The sequence below is a fragment of the Salvelinus namaycush genome, chromosome 5, assembly GCF_016432855.1.
Source record: "Salvelinus namaycush isolate Seneca chromosome 5, SaNama_1.0, whole genome shotgun sequence".
In the NCBI taxonomy this organism is placed as follows: Eukaryota; Metazoa; Chordata; class Actinopteri; order Salmoniformes; family Salmonidae; genus Salvelinus; species Salvelinus namaycush.
The window spans coordinates 53,213,620-53,227,371 of NC_052311.1; the positions used below are offsets into that span (position 1 = coordinate 53,213,620).

At 46.5% G+C, this 13,752-nt stretch overlaps 1 protein-coding gene across 1 annotated transcript in view; it reads right to left on the reverse strand.

The window, feature by feature from the left end:
* LOC120048484 (integrin alpha-8-like) overlaps positions 1-13,752 on the reverse strand; it is a 49,636-nt gene that overhangs the window by 25,415 nt on the left and 10,469 nt on the right. The window contains exons 7-13 of the mRNA XM_038994488.1: positions 11,566-11,691; positions 11,425-11,469; positions 10,868-10,911; positions 9,557-9,613; positions 9,269-9,321; positions 8,622-8,827; positions 5,287-5,484 (exon numbers count right to left, since the gene is read on the reverse strand). Of these exons, the coding sequence (XP_038850416.1) occupies positions 5,287-5,484; positions 8,622-8,827; positions 9,269-9,321; positions 9,557-9,613; positions 10,868-10,911; positions 11,425-11,469; positions 11,566-11,691 (729 nt within the window). The remainder of the gene's footprint in view (positions 1-5,286; positions 5,485-8,621; positions 8,828-9,268; positions 9,322-9,556; positions 9,614-10,867; positions 10,912-11,424; positions 11,470-11,565; positions 11,692-13,752) is intronic.

The window sequence follows — 13,752 nt, forward strand, 5'->3', positions numbered from 1 at the left end:
TAATAATGGCCAGAATGAAACAAATGGAATGGCATCAAACAACTGGAGACCATGTATTTGATACCATTCCACAGATTCCGCTCCAGTCACTACCACAAGCCTGTCCTCCCCAATTAAGGTGCCACCAACCTCCTGTGGTGCGTGCCTAAGTGTGTCTGTGCGTTTGTGTGTGCAACAGTGTGTGTGTGTGCACGAGTGCATGTTCCTCCCATAGGTACATCTGTACTCCTTACCCAGCCGTTCTTTTCCCCTCTGAAAAGTGCTACTGACACAGAGGCTGATTTGGGGTAAATGTACCTTTGGGGTAAATAAAACATAGCCTATGGCACACTTTCCCCTTCCAAGTCAATCATATTTCCACACTGATAAAAACATGTCTGCCACTACTGATTTAAGGTTAGTATGTAAACACACACACACATACAGACACACATTTGGAGTAAGTGTACCTTTCGGGGGGTATGCTGAGTAACTAAACCTCTAGGCCAGTCCCGGACTCCCTGCTCTGAGAAATATGGCTGCCATCCAATGTTTACACAACCTGTCAGAGACTGGCTGCTTCAAACTTCTGTATGAGCTCTCTCTCTAGAACCAGTGTTCAGTGTGTCCACTGTCAAAGTGTTCAGTGTGTCTGTGTGTCTGTGTGTGTGTGTGTGTGTGTGTGTGTGTGTGTGTGCGTGCATGTGTGTGTTTTCTGTTCAGTAGAGCTGAGTCAGTGGGATTGCTGATTGGCAAGTTAAATGTCTACAGCATTTGCCTCTGACCTTCTGCTGAACATAATTCCTGCCCTCAGGCCATCTGACCCCTGACACACACACAAAACTGACCTTAACCTTAACCCTAGGAGTGGGAACAGCAGAGCTTCCCAGGGTCAGTGTGCGTCTAGCAGGCTATAACCTCTGTGTACTAGGGACATCTCCTGCTGTTTCTGACGGACTGCTCTCTCTGACTCTGACCCAGTCACCTCTCCAGAGTTAGTTTAATAGGAACACTCCTTCCAAGAAGCTGATGTGTAACTTTGTTGTGAAAGACCTCAAAACTTGTTTTGCCTCCGAGAGATGGCGCCTAGACTTGAGCTCGGTGGGTTCATGCAGTCTTGAGGCATGCAGACAATCGAGGTTTGATACCCAGCCGGACACGAGTCCCTGGTAGAGACACACGACTGTAGAGTATCCATCAGGAACACTGATCCATCTCTCTAATCCTCCCTCCCTTCCCTCTCTAAGAGTAAGATGGGTTTTGCACCTATGGGATCATAAAACTTCACCTATAGAAACAGACATCTTATGCACACACAAACATATGCACAGAAAGACACTGTGTAACAGGCGCACAGACTCCTTAGCAGTCCTCTCATAATGATGAAACATCTGAGGGTCCTTTACTAAAGTGTGACTTTACTAAGATATTAACGACAGACCATATGTATATGTGTGTGTGTGTGTGTGTGTGTGTGATGGCTATGCCACCCGGGAACTTTCCCTCCACTACAGGATCTTTCCCAGAGGGCCTTAGAAAGTCTGAGTTACAACATGCACGCGTGCGTGTATGCATGCTTATATGTATATGCATTGTGTTTGTACAGTGTGTGTGACTGAGTAACTCGATGTGGGGTGATTCTGTATAGGGTCTGGCTTTGGTTCATAGCCTGGCACAGACTCAACACATACACTCAGAGGCCAGTGAAATTGATCACAAGCCATGCAGTGCATATTTGTGCATGTGTCTGTATGTGTGTTTGTGTGTGTTAGCGTGTGTGATGTTTTCATTATAAAGACCCAGATTTCCTGTTTGTGGGATGGAGAGATCAGAGGACGTCTGTTGTTGTTACAGAAAGAAGATGGAAAGAAAATAAAAATAAAATAATAATTCCTACTTTTCAGCTGGGTCTATAGAAGTACAAAGACTGAACTATCCACCTAGAGAGTTTGTTCATCTGCATTTTTCGTAGCTGTCTACAGTACATAACACCACAGACCGATGCTGGAACTAAAACTGCGCTCAATGAGCTGTATACCGACATAAGCAAACAGGAAAACGCTCATCCAGAGGCGGCACTCCTAGTGGCCGGGGACTTTAATGCAGGGAAACTTAAATCAGTTTTACCTAATTTCTATCAGCATGTTAAATGTGCAACCTGAAGGAAAATAATTCTAGACCACCTTTACTCCACACACAGAGACACGTACAAAGCTCTTCCTCGCCCCCCATTTGGCAAATCTGACCATAATTCTGTCCTCCTGATTCCTGCCTACAAGTAAATATTAAAGCGGTCAGATGAAGCAGATGCTAAACTACAGGACTGCTTTGCTAGCACAGACTGGAATATGTTCTGGGATTCTTCCGATGGCATTGAGGAGTACACCACACCAGTCACTAGCTTTATCAATAAGTGCATCGAGGACGTCGTCCCCACAGGGACTGTACGCACATACCCCAACCAGAGGCCATGGATTACAGGCAACATTCGCACTGAGCTAAAGGGTAGAGCTGATGATTTCAAAGAACGGGACTCTAACCCGAAAGCTTATAAGAAATCCTGCTATGCCCACCAACGAACCATCAAATAGGCAAAGCATCAATACAGGACTAAGATCAAATCGTACTACACCGGCTCCGACACTCGTCGGATGTGGCAGGGCATGCAAACTATTACAGACCACAAAGGAAAGCACAGCCGAGAGCTGCCCAATGACACGAGCCTACCAGGCAAGCTAAATAACTTATATTCTCACTTAGAAGGCAAGTAACACTGAAACATGCATGAGAGCATCAGCTGTTCCGGACGACTGTGTGATCACGCTCTCGGATTACCAGGACGTGTACTCAGAGCATGCGCTGACCAACTGGCAAGTATCTTCCCTGACATTTTCAACCTCTCCCTGTCCGAGTCTAATATCAACATGTTTTAAGCAGACCACCACAGTCACAGCAAGGTAACCTGCCTAAATGACTGCCGACCCGTAGCACTCACGCCTGTAGCCATGAAATGCTTTTTAAGGCTGGTCATGGCTCACATCAACACCACTATCCCAGAAACCCTAGACTTACTGCAATTTGCATACCGCACCAACAGATCCACAGATGATGCAATCTCTATTGCACTCCACACTGCCCTTTCACACCTGGACAAAAGAAACACCTATGTGAGAATGCTGTTCATTGACTACATCTCAGCGTTCAACACCATAGTGCCCTCAAAGCTCATCACTAAGCTAAGGACCCTGGGACTAAACACCTCCCTCTGCAACTGGATCCTAGACTACCTGACGGGCCGCCCCCAGGTGGTAAGGGTAGGTAACAACACATCCGCCACGCTGATCCTCAACACGTGTGGTGCAAGGACAACAACCTCTCCCTCAACGTGATCAAGACAAAGGAGATGATTGTGGACTACAGGAAAAGGAGGACTGAGCATGCCACCATTCTCATCGACAGGGCTGTAGTGGAGCAGGTTGAGAGCTTCAAGTTCCTTGGCATCCACATCACCAACAAACTAACATGGTCCAAGCACACCAAGACAGTCGTGAAGAGGGCACAACAAAAAATGTCCCCTTAGAAGACTGAAAAGATTTGGCATGGGTCCTCAGATCCTCAAAATGTTTTACAGCTGCACTATCGAGAGCATCCTGACGGGTTGCATCACTGCCTGGTATGGCAACTGCTCGGCCTCCGACCACAAGGCACTACAGAGGGTAGTTTGTACGGCCCAGTACATCACCAGGGCCAAGGTTCCTGTCATCCAGGACCTCTATACCAGGCGGTGTCAGAGGAAGGCCCTAAAAATTGTCAAAGACTCCAGCCACCCGAGTCATAGACTGTTCACTCTGCTACCGCACGGCAAGCGGTACCGGAGCGCCAACTCTAGGTCCAAGAGGCCCCTAAATAGTTTCTACCCCCGAGCCATAAGACTCCTGAACAGCTAATCAAATGGCTACCCAGACTATTTGCATTGCCCCCCCCCCCCCCCCCCAAACTGCTACTCTCTGTTATTATCTATGCATAGTCACTTTAAAAACGCTACCTGCATGTACATTTTACCTCAATTACCTGGACACCGGTGCCCCCGCACATTGACATTGACTCTGTACCGGTACCCCATGTATATAGCCCTGCTATTGTTTTACTGCTGCCCTTTAATTATTTGTTATTCTTATCTCTTACTTTTTTGGGGGGTATTTTCTAAAAACTGCATTGTTGGTTAAGGGCTTGTAAGTAAGCATTTCCCTGTAAGGGCTACACCTGTTGTATTTGGCACATGTGACAAATACAATTTGATTTGATTTGAATTATGCCTTTAGGATGGCTGCCTTTCAGCTTGGTCTATAGAAGTACAAAGACTGAACTATACTGCCTTTAGAATGGCTGCCTTTCAGCTTGGTCTATAGAAGTACAAAGACTGAACTATACTGCCTTTAGAATGGCTGCCTTTCAGCTTGGTCTATAGAAGTACAAAGACTGAACTATACTGCCTTTAGAATGGCTGCCTTTCAGCTTGGTCTATAGAAGTACAAAGACTGAACTATACTGCCTTTAGAATGGCTGCCTTTCAGCTTGGTCTATAGAAGTACAAAGACTGAACTATACTGCCTTTAGAATGGCTCCAAATTGAGGGGAAAACAAAGGGATACAAAAGTTTAATTTCAAAACATTTTCAGTCTTAAATCACCTTTTGAGAGCCCATGATTCCAAGTAAATGAATGTGTATACAAACACTCACACAGACATTCAGACTACCACTGACTGAACATGTAAATACAAACACTCAGACTCAGGCTTTCCCTTCAGATTGCTGTAGTGTAGCATGTTCACCTGTACCATGACATCCCAAAAGAGGAAGTCTCTCCAAAGTAATATCAGCCACATGAACATGTTCTTCTGAAGAATTGGAGGCCTGTGTCCGCTAGAGGCCTATAACACTATGGTGAAATATCTGGCGAACAGACTAAACACTTTCAAAGGGAAATTAAAAAAAAATTCAACTTCATATTCATCACCTCCAGCACCATTCCAACATGAACATACGTTGATGTTGGGGTGGTGCTGGAGATTATGAATATGAAGTTGAAACATTTTGACATTTCCTTGATGTTTAAGTGCACAGAGAACAGACTTATTGCATGCCCCCCTCCCTCTCTCTCTTCCTGGTACGTCATCAGAGAATCGTCGTGGCAACAGCTCTGTAACCCCACTACCCCTCCTGAGTAACGACTTCACCAGAAGAAGGGAGGAGAGAAGTGAAACGGAAAAAAGAGAGGAAAATAAGTAAGGTGCATGGGAGTGTACCAGGGTAATGGTTGTTGTCCAGGTCTCTGTCCCCCCTCAGGGTGAAGCCGTAGCCGGAGAGGCCACTACTGGAGGCCCAGGCTCCATAGAGCTCCTGGCTGAGGGTTAGGCCGCGGGCCGTCAGGTCTCTCTGGCCATTGTAGATCAACACCAGGCCACTCCGGTCCTCCCCACCAAATGGACAACCCACTGCCACGTCTATCAGACACAGAGAGAGAGAGAGAGAGAGAGAGAAAGAGAGAGAGAGAGAGAGAGAGAGAGAGAGGGGTATGACGGTAGGAAACACACATAGAAACACAAAACCAATTCCAGTATGAGTTATAAGGCTGGCCTTCTGAAGTGATACAGCAGACCAGCTCACATCAGCAGGAGAGAGGGATGAGAGAAAAAAAAATGAGAGAGAGAGAGGGATGAGAGGGATGGTTTAGACATCATCAAGTGAAAGCCCCTGAGGGAGAGGTAAAGAGACTACCTCTCTCTCTTTCCATTTCCTTCTCTCTCTCTCCACATGTAGAACTGTCTAATAGGCACAGGCAGGAGATTCCTATGACAGTGAGCAGCCAACGGTTACCCTCCACCAGTGATTGCCAGGTGTTAGTCCCACCCACCCACCCACCCACCCACCCCACACACACACACACACACACACACACACACACACACACACACACACACACACAGCGCAACTCCCCACCTACATCCTGTTTGGAAAAATGGAGCTGAAAACTACAAACAGAGTGTTGTCATGGTTACACTGCTCTGTGATGATGAGGGAGGTAATCAAAGACACACACACAGATATACACACACTACTGTATGATAAGGAGGGAGAACATCACAGCGTCTCAGAGTCTAGTCTCCATTGTGGCTCAGACAGCTGGAGTCTCTGGCTCCACTAGCGCTGCAGTTTCCTGAGGCTAATGGATCCTCTACTGATCTGTCCTGTGTGTGATCACCTCCACATTCCCAGTCTAACCCAGCCACACCCTGGCTGATGCATCAACCTAAGGACAAAAGCCTCTGAGTTCACTCAATGCATGTGTGTGTGCACATGTGTGTGTGCAGGCTTATCAAATCAAACTTTATTTGCCACATGTGCCGAATACAACAAGTGTAGACCTTACCGTGAAATGCTTAACCAACTGTGCAGTTCAAGAAGAGTTAAGAAAATATTTACCAAATAAACTAAAGTTAAAAAATTATAAAAAGTAACACAATAACATAACAATAACGAGGCTATATACAGGGGGTACCGAGTCAGTGTGCAGGGGTACAGGTTAGAGGTAATTTGTACATGTAGGTAGGGGTGAAGTGACTATGCATAGATGATAAACAGCGAGTAGCAGCAGTGTACAAAACAAATTGGGAGGGGGTGTCAATGTAAATAGTCCGGTGGCTATTTAATTAATTGTTCAGCAGTCTTATGGCTTGGGTGTAGAAGCTGTTAAATCTCTTAAGGATCGGCCCGTTTTTCAATTATTGGTACCATTTCAAAGGAAACACTTTGAAGTTTGTGGAAATGTGAAAGGAGTGTAGGAGAATATAACACATTAGATATGGTAGAAGATAATACAAAGAAAAAAAACATTTTTTTTTGTACCATCATCTTTGAAATGCAAGAGAAAGACCATAATGTATTATTCCAGCCCAGGTGCAAGTTAGATTTTGGCCACTAGATGGCAGCAATGTATGTGCAAAGTTTTAGACTGATCCAATGAACTATTGCATTTCTGTTCAAAATGTTGTGTCAAGACTGCCCACATGTGCCTAATTTGTTTATTAATAACTTTTCATGTTCAAAACTGTGCACTCTCCTCAAACAATAGCATGGTATTCACTGTAATAGCTACTGTAAATTGGACAGTGCAGTTAGATTAACAAGAATTAAAGCTTTCTGCCAATATCAGATATGTCTATGTCCTGGGAAATGTTCTTGTTACTTACAACCTCATGCTAATCGCATTAGCCTACGTTTGCTCAACTGTCCCACAGGGGACCCACTAATCCTGAAGAAGTTTGGAGCCTTTTGGACCTAGACTTAGCACTCCGGTACCGCTTGCCGTGCGGTAGCAGAGAAAATAGTCTATGACTTGGGTGACTGGAATCTCTGACAATTTTATGGGCTTTCCTCTGACACCGCCTATTATATAGGTCTTGGTCAGATGCCAAGCAGTTGCCATACCAGGCGGTGATGCAACCGGTCAGGATGCTCTCGATGGTGCAGCTGTAGAGCTTTTTGAGGATCTGGGGACCCATGCCAAATCTTTTCAGTCTCCTGAGGGGGAAAAGATTTTGTAGTGCCCTCTTCACGACTTAATTGGTGTGTTTGGACCATGCTAGTTTGTTGGTGATGTGGACACCAAGGAACTTGAAACTCTCGACCCGCTCCACTACAGCCCCGTGGATGTTAATGGAGGCCCGTTCAGCCCACCTTTTCCTGTAGACCACGATCAGCTCCTTTGTCTTGCTCATATTGAGGGAGAGGTTGTTGTCTTATATGTGCGTTTGAGTGCCTGACTGAGTTATGCCTCAACACTGATAGACATTGATTCAGGTTTATTGATTTAGTTCTGATGATGATGATGGTGTGGAGGGAGAGTGGCTCATTTTAAGAACATAAACACATACATAAATAACTAAGTAGGATTGTTATCATATGTTCACCAGAGAAATGCCTGAATGCCTGGGCTCCAGACCTGAAAGTCTTTGGGTGTGTGTGTGTGTGTGTGTGTGTGTGTGTGTGTGTGTGTGTGTGTGTGTGTGTGTGTGTGTGTGTGTGTGTGTGTGTCACCGGAGGTTGGTGGCACCTTAATTGAGGAGGATGGGCTTGTGGTAATGGCTGGAGTGGAATGGTATCAAATATGTGTTTGATGCCAATCCATTTGCTCTGTTCCAGACATTATTATGATCCGTCCACCCCTCATCTGCCTCCACTGGTGTGTGTGTTTATAAAACAAACACAATGTGAGGCAGAATGAACTCTGGGCAGCGGGACAGAAACTTCCAGATGCCCCTATCTTAGTGGACATCTGGAGATTAAAAATAACTCTCTCTCTCTCTCTCTCTCTGACACACACACGCGCACACACCCCAAACCCTGCTCATCATTACAGGAAGAGGGGGAAGAACTTCACAAGGAAACACTCTAACACCGCAATTCCTGATTGGCTGAAGACCCTTCGGTTTCCCCCACCGGAGCATCTGATAGGATATCCACTCTCCAAGACCAAACAGCCAGAGATGAAGAGGAAACACAAAAACCTCTGCCTACCAATACACTGGGAGTGGAAACTGAGCGGGAAGAAAGAGAGGGGAAAGACACACACACAGCTTACCGTTGTATCCGTCCTGGTTGAGGTCACCTAACGGGGCGATGGCAGTGCCAAAGCGTCCGAAGGTGTGTGTTCCCGTCAGGAGAAGGGGCTCGGAGAAGGTGAGCGGGGAGTGCTGGAGGTACAGGTAGACACGGCCCACCTCCTTGGGCTTACTCTCCCTCTCTCTCTCCATGTAGAGAGGTGCTCCTACCAGTACATCATCATACCTGGGGGAAAGATACACAGCTTTAGAATACACACATACACACAGAGGGCAGCACGCACACACACACACACATGCACACAAACACACACACACACACACACACATATAGATGAGTGTGTTATACAGACATGTCAGAAAGGATGTGGTCTGGCTCCAGAAATAGAGTTCAGTCATCATAATCAGAGAACAAGCTACAGCTGGAACACATACTAACAATCCTCTCTCTCTCTCTCGTTCCCCCCTCGCCCACTCAACTGGCTTCATTCTTGGCTCGGACTAAACAATTATTTCACTGCAAGAACCATGAAGATCTGTAGGGACAGGAAGAGAGGGAAAAAGTGACAAAGTGGCAGAGAGAGAGAGAAAAGCTAAGACCCTTAAATTGAAAATGAAATTGAGAGAGCAAGAGAGAGAAAGTGAGAGAGACAGACAGACAACTCACCCGTCTCCGTTGAGGTCAGTAACAGCCACAGAATAGCCAAAGTAGGAAGCCATCTGACAAAACATTTCACAACATGACTCTACAGTCAGGGATGTACAGTAGTGCTATAAAGTAGTCAGGTAAAAGATTAATAGCAGTACGTGTGTATGTGTGTGTGTGTGTGTGTGTGTGTGTGTGTGTGTGTGTGTGTGTGTGTGTGTGTGTGTGTGTGTGTGTGTGTGTGTGTGTGTGTGTGTGTGTGTGTGTGTGTGTATGTGTATGCTTATGACGTTACTGTGTGTTACTGACCTGCTCTCCTGTGAAGTTCATGATGAATGTCAGATTAGTGGAGTTAATCACAGCTACCTGAAACAGAACACAAGAGTCACACACCTGATACAGGTGAGGGCTACCGGCCCCATGCATCATGCAAACGCATTCACAGGATGTAATGAGCTGAAATAGAAACAGAATTCTTCAGCTCAAAACCCTTTCTTTTCCTCTGCCTGGTCCCCCTTCCCCCTGTCTCGCCCCTTCAACCCCCCATCGTCCTCATTGCCTTACCCCCTCCCCTCCTCTGTTCCGTACCCTCCATTTCCATAACCCCAGTCGTGGGGGAGACAGAGGGGTTGGGAATTCCTTCAAAAGACCTACAATAACAACCACATGGAGACAGCCAGGGGCTACACATACTCACCCACAAACATGTGCACTCACAAAGTTAGAGACAAACACATACACAAAACACAGGTCAGGCAGACAAACGGCCAGACGGACAGGCAGACGGACGGACATACACACAGACAGACGGTCGCTCGGAATGACAGACAGAGAGAGGCAGACAGAGGGAAAGACATGTGCAGACACTTAACCCCCTGGCCCCCCTTTCTCCTCCTCTCTCTCAGGGGTGTCAGGCTGGTTGTCTCCCCAGGTCTGAGAGGCTAACGTGGGCTGACAGCTACTCTCGTCTCATCAGGCCAAACAGGCCTAACCCTGACGCCCACTGACCACAAATGTGAGGGCTACCGGCCCCAGAGCCTGTTGACACAACTACACAGGCTTGTCTGCTCTGAATACATCTCTATCTAGGTTTCAGTGTCTGTCAGTGTGTGTGTGTGTGTGTGTGTGTGTGTGTGTGTGTGTGTGTGTGTGTGTGTGTGTGTGTGTGTGTGTGAGAGAGAGAGAGAGAGAGAGCAGGCAATGAGCTGTGTGTTAAAGGTGAGAGGTCATGTGTGTGTCAGGGAAAGGGGTCAACTCTCATGGAGCGGAAGTCGTGTGTCATTAAGGAGACAGTCCAGGACACACACACACACACACACACACACACACACACACACACACACACACACACACACACACACACACACACACACACACACACACACACACACACACACACACACACACACACACACAGATAAGACTGTGTTGTGGTCAGAGAGGGGGGAGTTGTTGTTGCTAAGCGATAGTAACTAGGAATGGAATTCTACTTTGGAAACATTTCCTCTCTGGACACACAGGAATTTTTAAATTCCATACTTACATATACTGTGTGTGTGTGTGTGTGTGTGTGTGTGTGTGTGTGTGTGCTGTTATGCATGCGTGTGATTCTGTACTTACATATCCAAAGTTCTGAGCCCCTCTAGGAACACCAGCTATCAGCTCTGGAAAGGAGAGAGGAACACACATTATATCACACTGCCTGCCTGCTTTTCTGTCTGTCTGTCTGGATGCCTGCCTTTCAGTGTGTCTCTGTCTCTAGGCCACCCTGACTGAAGACACTAAAAGCTGACAACAGACTGACTGATGACGAAAGGGAGAGAGAAAGATAGAGACAGAGTGGTTTTGATACGAGTACCTCCCCCAACCCTGTTCCCGGTACAGACCAGACCACAAACCCAAGCCAGCAAGCTCCAGCTTTAAGGAATTCAAAGATGAGACCACAACCAGCCTACAACCACAATAAAATCATAATACAACCATGTGTCAACCTTTGGTTTGGCACTTGGTGCCATGTTTTAATTAGGAAGATGTAGGAGGCAGAACATATGGTTTTGTAGCAAGTTACTTTTCTTGGTTAGTTTGCAGTGTAATTACTCGTTAGTTACGGTCCATCGGACAAGCCTCTGAAACCCTGCAAGCACCAAACACACAGAGATGAAAGTGTTGTATTTTACCTTGCTCTGAGTCTCCTGTGAATTCCCCCACTGCCACAGAGTAACCTGCAGACAAGAGAGAGATATTAGTGAGTGAGCGTGTGAGTGTGTGTGTGTGTGTGTGTGTGCGTGTGTGTGTGTAGATGAAACTGTGTGTGTTACCTAGGTAGCTGTCGTCATGGGTATCAGCTGCAGCGTGTGTGTGTTTCTCTCCAGGGACTCTCCTGAGCACGGCTTTCAGAGAGTAACCATTCAATATCTCTGCTACGCCTGCAGTCATCACCTGACCTGGAGAGAGAGAGAGGTCAGAAACACAAAATGGTCAGTAACAGACAGGCCAACCCCAGACCCAATGGGGAGCAATAACTTCTGCACTGTCAGTCTATCACACACACATGCACGCCCCCCCACACACATTCCTGCCCTTTGTTATGAAACTCACAAGTATGAGGAGCTCTTCCCTGAGGAACACTGAAACACCTCGTTAGCAGGAGTTAGAATGACACACACACACTTTCTCTCTCTCGCTCTCTCTCTCTCTCTCTGCTATTGTAGCAAATGCTGTGCTGTGGAGGGGGAGGTCAGACAAACATAGACCTACTGCTTTATCTCCAGCTGCCCTCAACCTCACATCAATCCTCCTTAATGTGGTGGGTACTGACAGAGAGAAATCGCCCCTGTCTCAGACTCCCACCTTTCCTAACTCCCTTCACAGACATGGACGCTAAGCCTAATTACAGACGCATACCTACACAGACCCTAACCCAAGTCACAGACTTACAAAGACAGACCTTCTACTCAGACAAGACAGACCCTCTTCACAGACCGTAACCACGGACACAGACCCTCTCCAGACACACACACACACACACACACACACACACACACACACACACACACACACACACACACACACACACACACACACACACACACACACACACACACACACACACACACACACACACACACACACAATAATAACAGACACCCACTCAACAGACAGCTCCTAACCCTAATCACAGAAACAGACCCCTAACCCTCTGCAGACTTCCTCATTACTGATAGTATAAGAGGTTCCTTCAGATCCTCTGATAATAAGCTGTATAAAAGGCTTCCCATAATAACTCAGCATAATCACCTGTGATAATAGCTGTATATTAGAGACCATAAACTCTCTGCTCGGAGAGCTTTTATAAACATCTAGAGGAAGTGTTTAAACACCAGGAAGCTGAGCCAAGCTGAGGGCAATGACTTGCACACAAACGCTTATACACACACACCAGGGGCATAGAGAGATCATAAACCACCTTCAACAAAGGATTAATACAACATAATATTAATTCATAAAAAGACTCACTGACTATCCAGCTCTCTTTCTCTCTCTCACCCACTTCTGTCTCTCTCTCCATTTTGAAGGCATATTGTAACATCTGCATCCAACTCACACCCTCAAACACGTAGATCCCCTGAACGCAGCTCACTCTCCAGATCCCAATCACCTGAATTCTGATCACTTGTTCACACACCTGTATGTCATTATCACGCACTATTTAGTTCAGTTCTTTGCACCCCATCACTGAGGTATTGTTTGTTTTGTGACACACGTCTTTCTGAGCCGGTTTTCCCGCCATTTACTCCTCCTGTGTATGATAGTTTTTGCCTGCCTCACTAACGATGCCTTTTGCCTATTCCCTGCCTGTACCTTAGCCTATCGGATTTCCTGTTATCAACCTATTGCCTGATCTCCCGGACTACGTTACCAGCCTTTTCCCTGCCTGTACTGTTGCCTTGTTGGACACCCTGTGTATGACCTTCTGCCTGCCCCTGGACCCAGCTACCTGCCTCCTCCTGTGGCCCCTTACAATAAACACCTGCTGCGCCCTGCGCTTGAAACCAGCTCTCTGTCTCCCATCGTATTCATTTCACATGAATATGATGACATAGTAGGCAGTTCTTGTTGTAAAAGCATGTTCCTATCCTCTTCTGTTTTTTAAATGAATTAAGTGACTGGAGCGATAGGGCACAGAGGTTAACATGATGGGAGTGACCGTGATAAAAGGAGAGTTTACTACCCTGTATTAGTAACTGTCTCTCATAAAACACACAAATGCACACTTGCATGCACACTCACCATCACACACACACACAGCTGTGTGCTAAAATCCACTCAATGAAGATAAGCAAGGAGACATTAGGACAGGAAGAGTATCCCCCCCCCACCATGCCCCCCACCGCACACACACACCCACACACTTTCAAACTTCAAGGTCCACTGTGAAGCAGGTGTCTGCCCTCCAACACACAATAATTATCATGGTGAGTGGGAGTTCCTCCACACCCCATTTC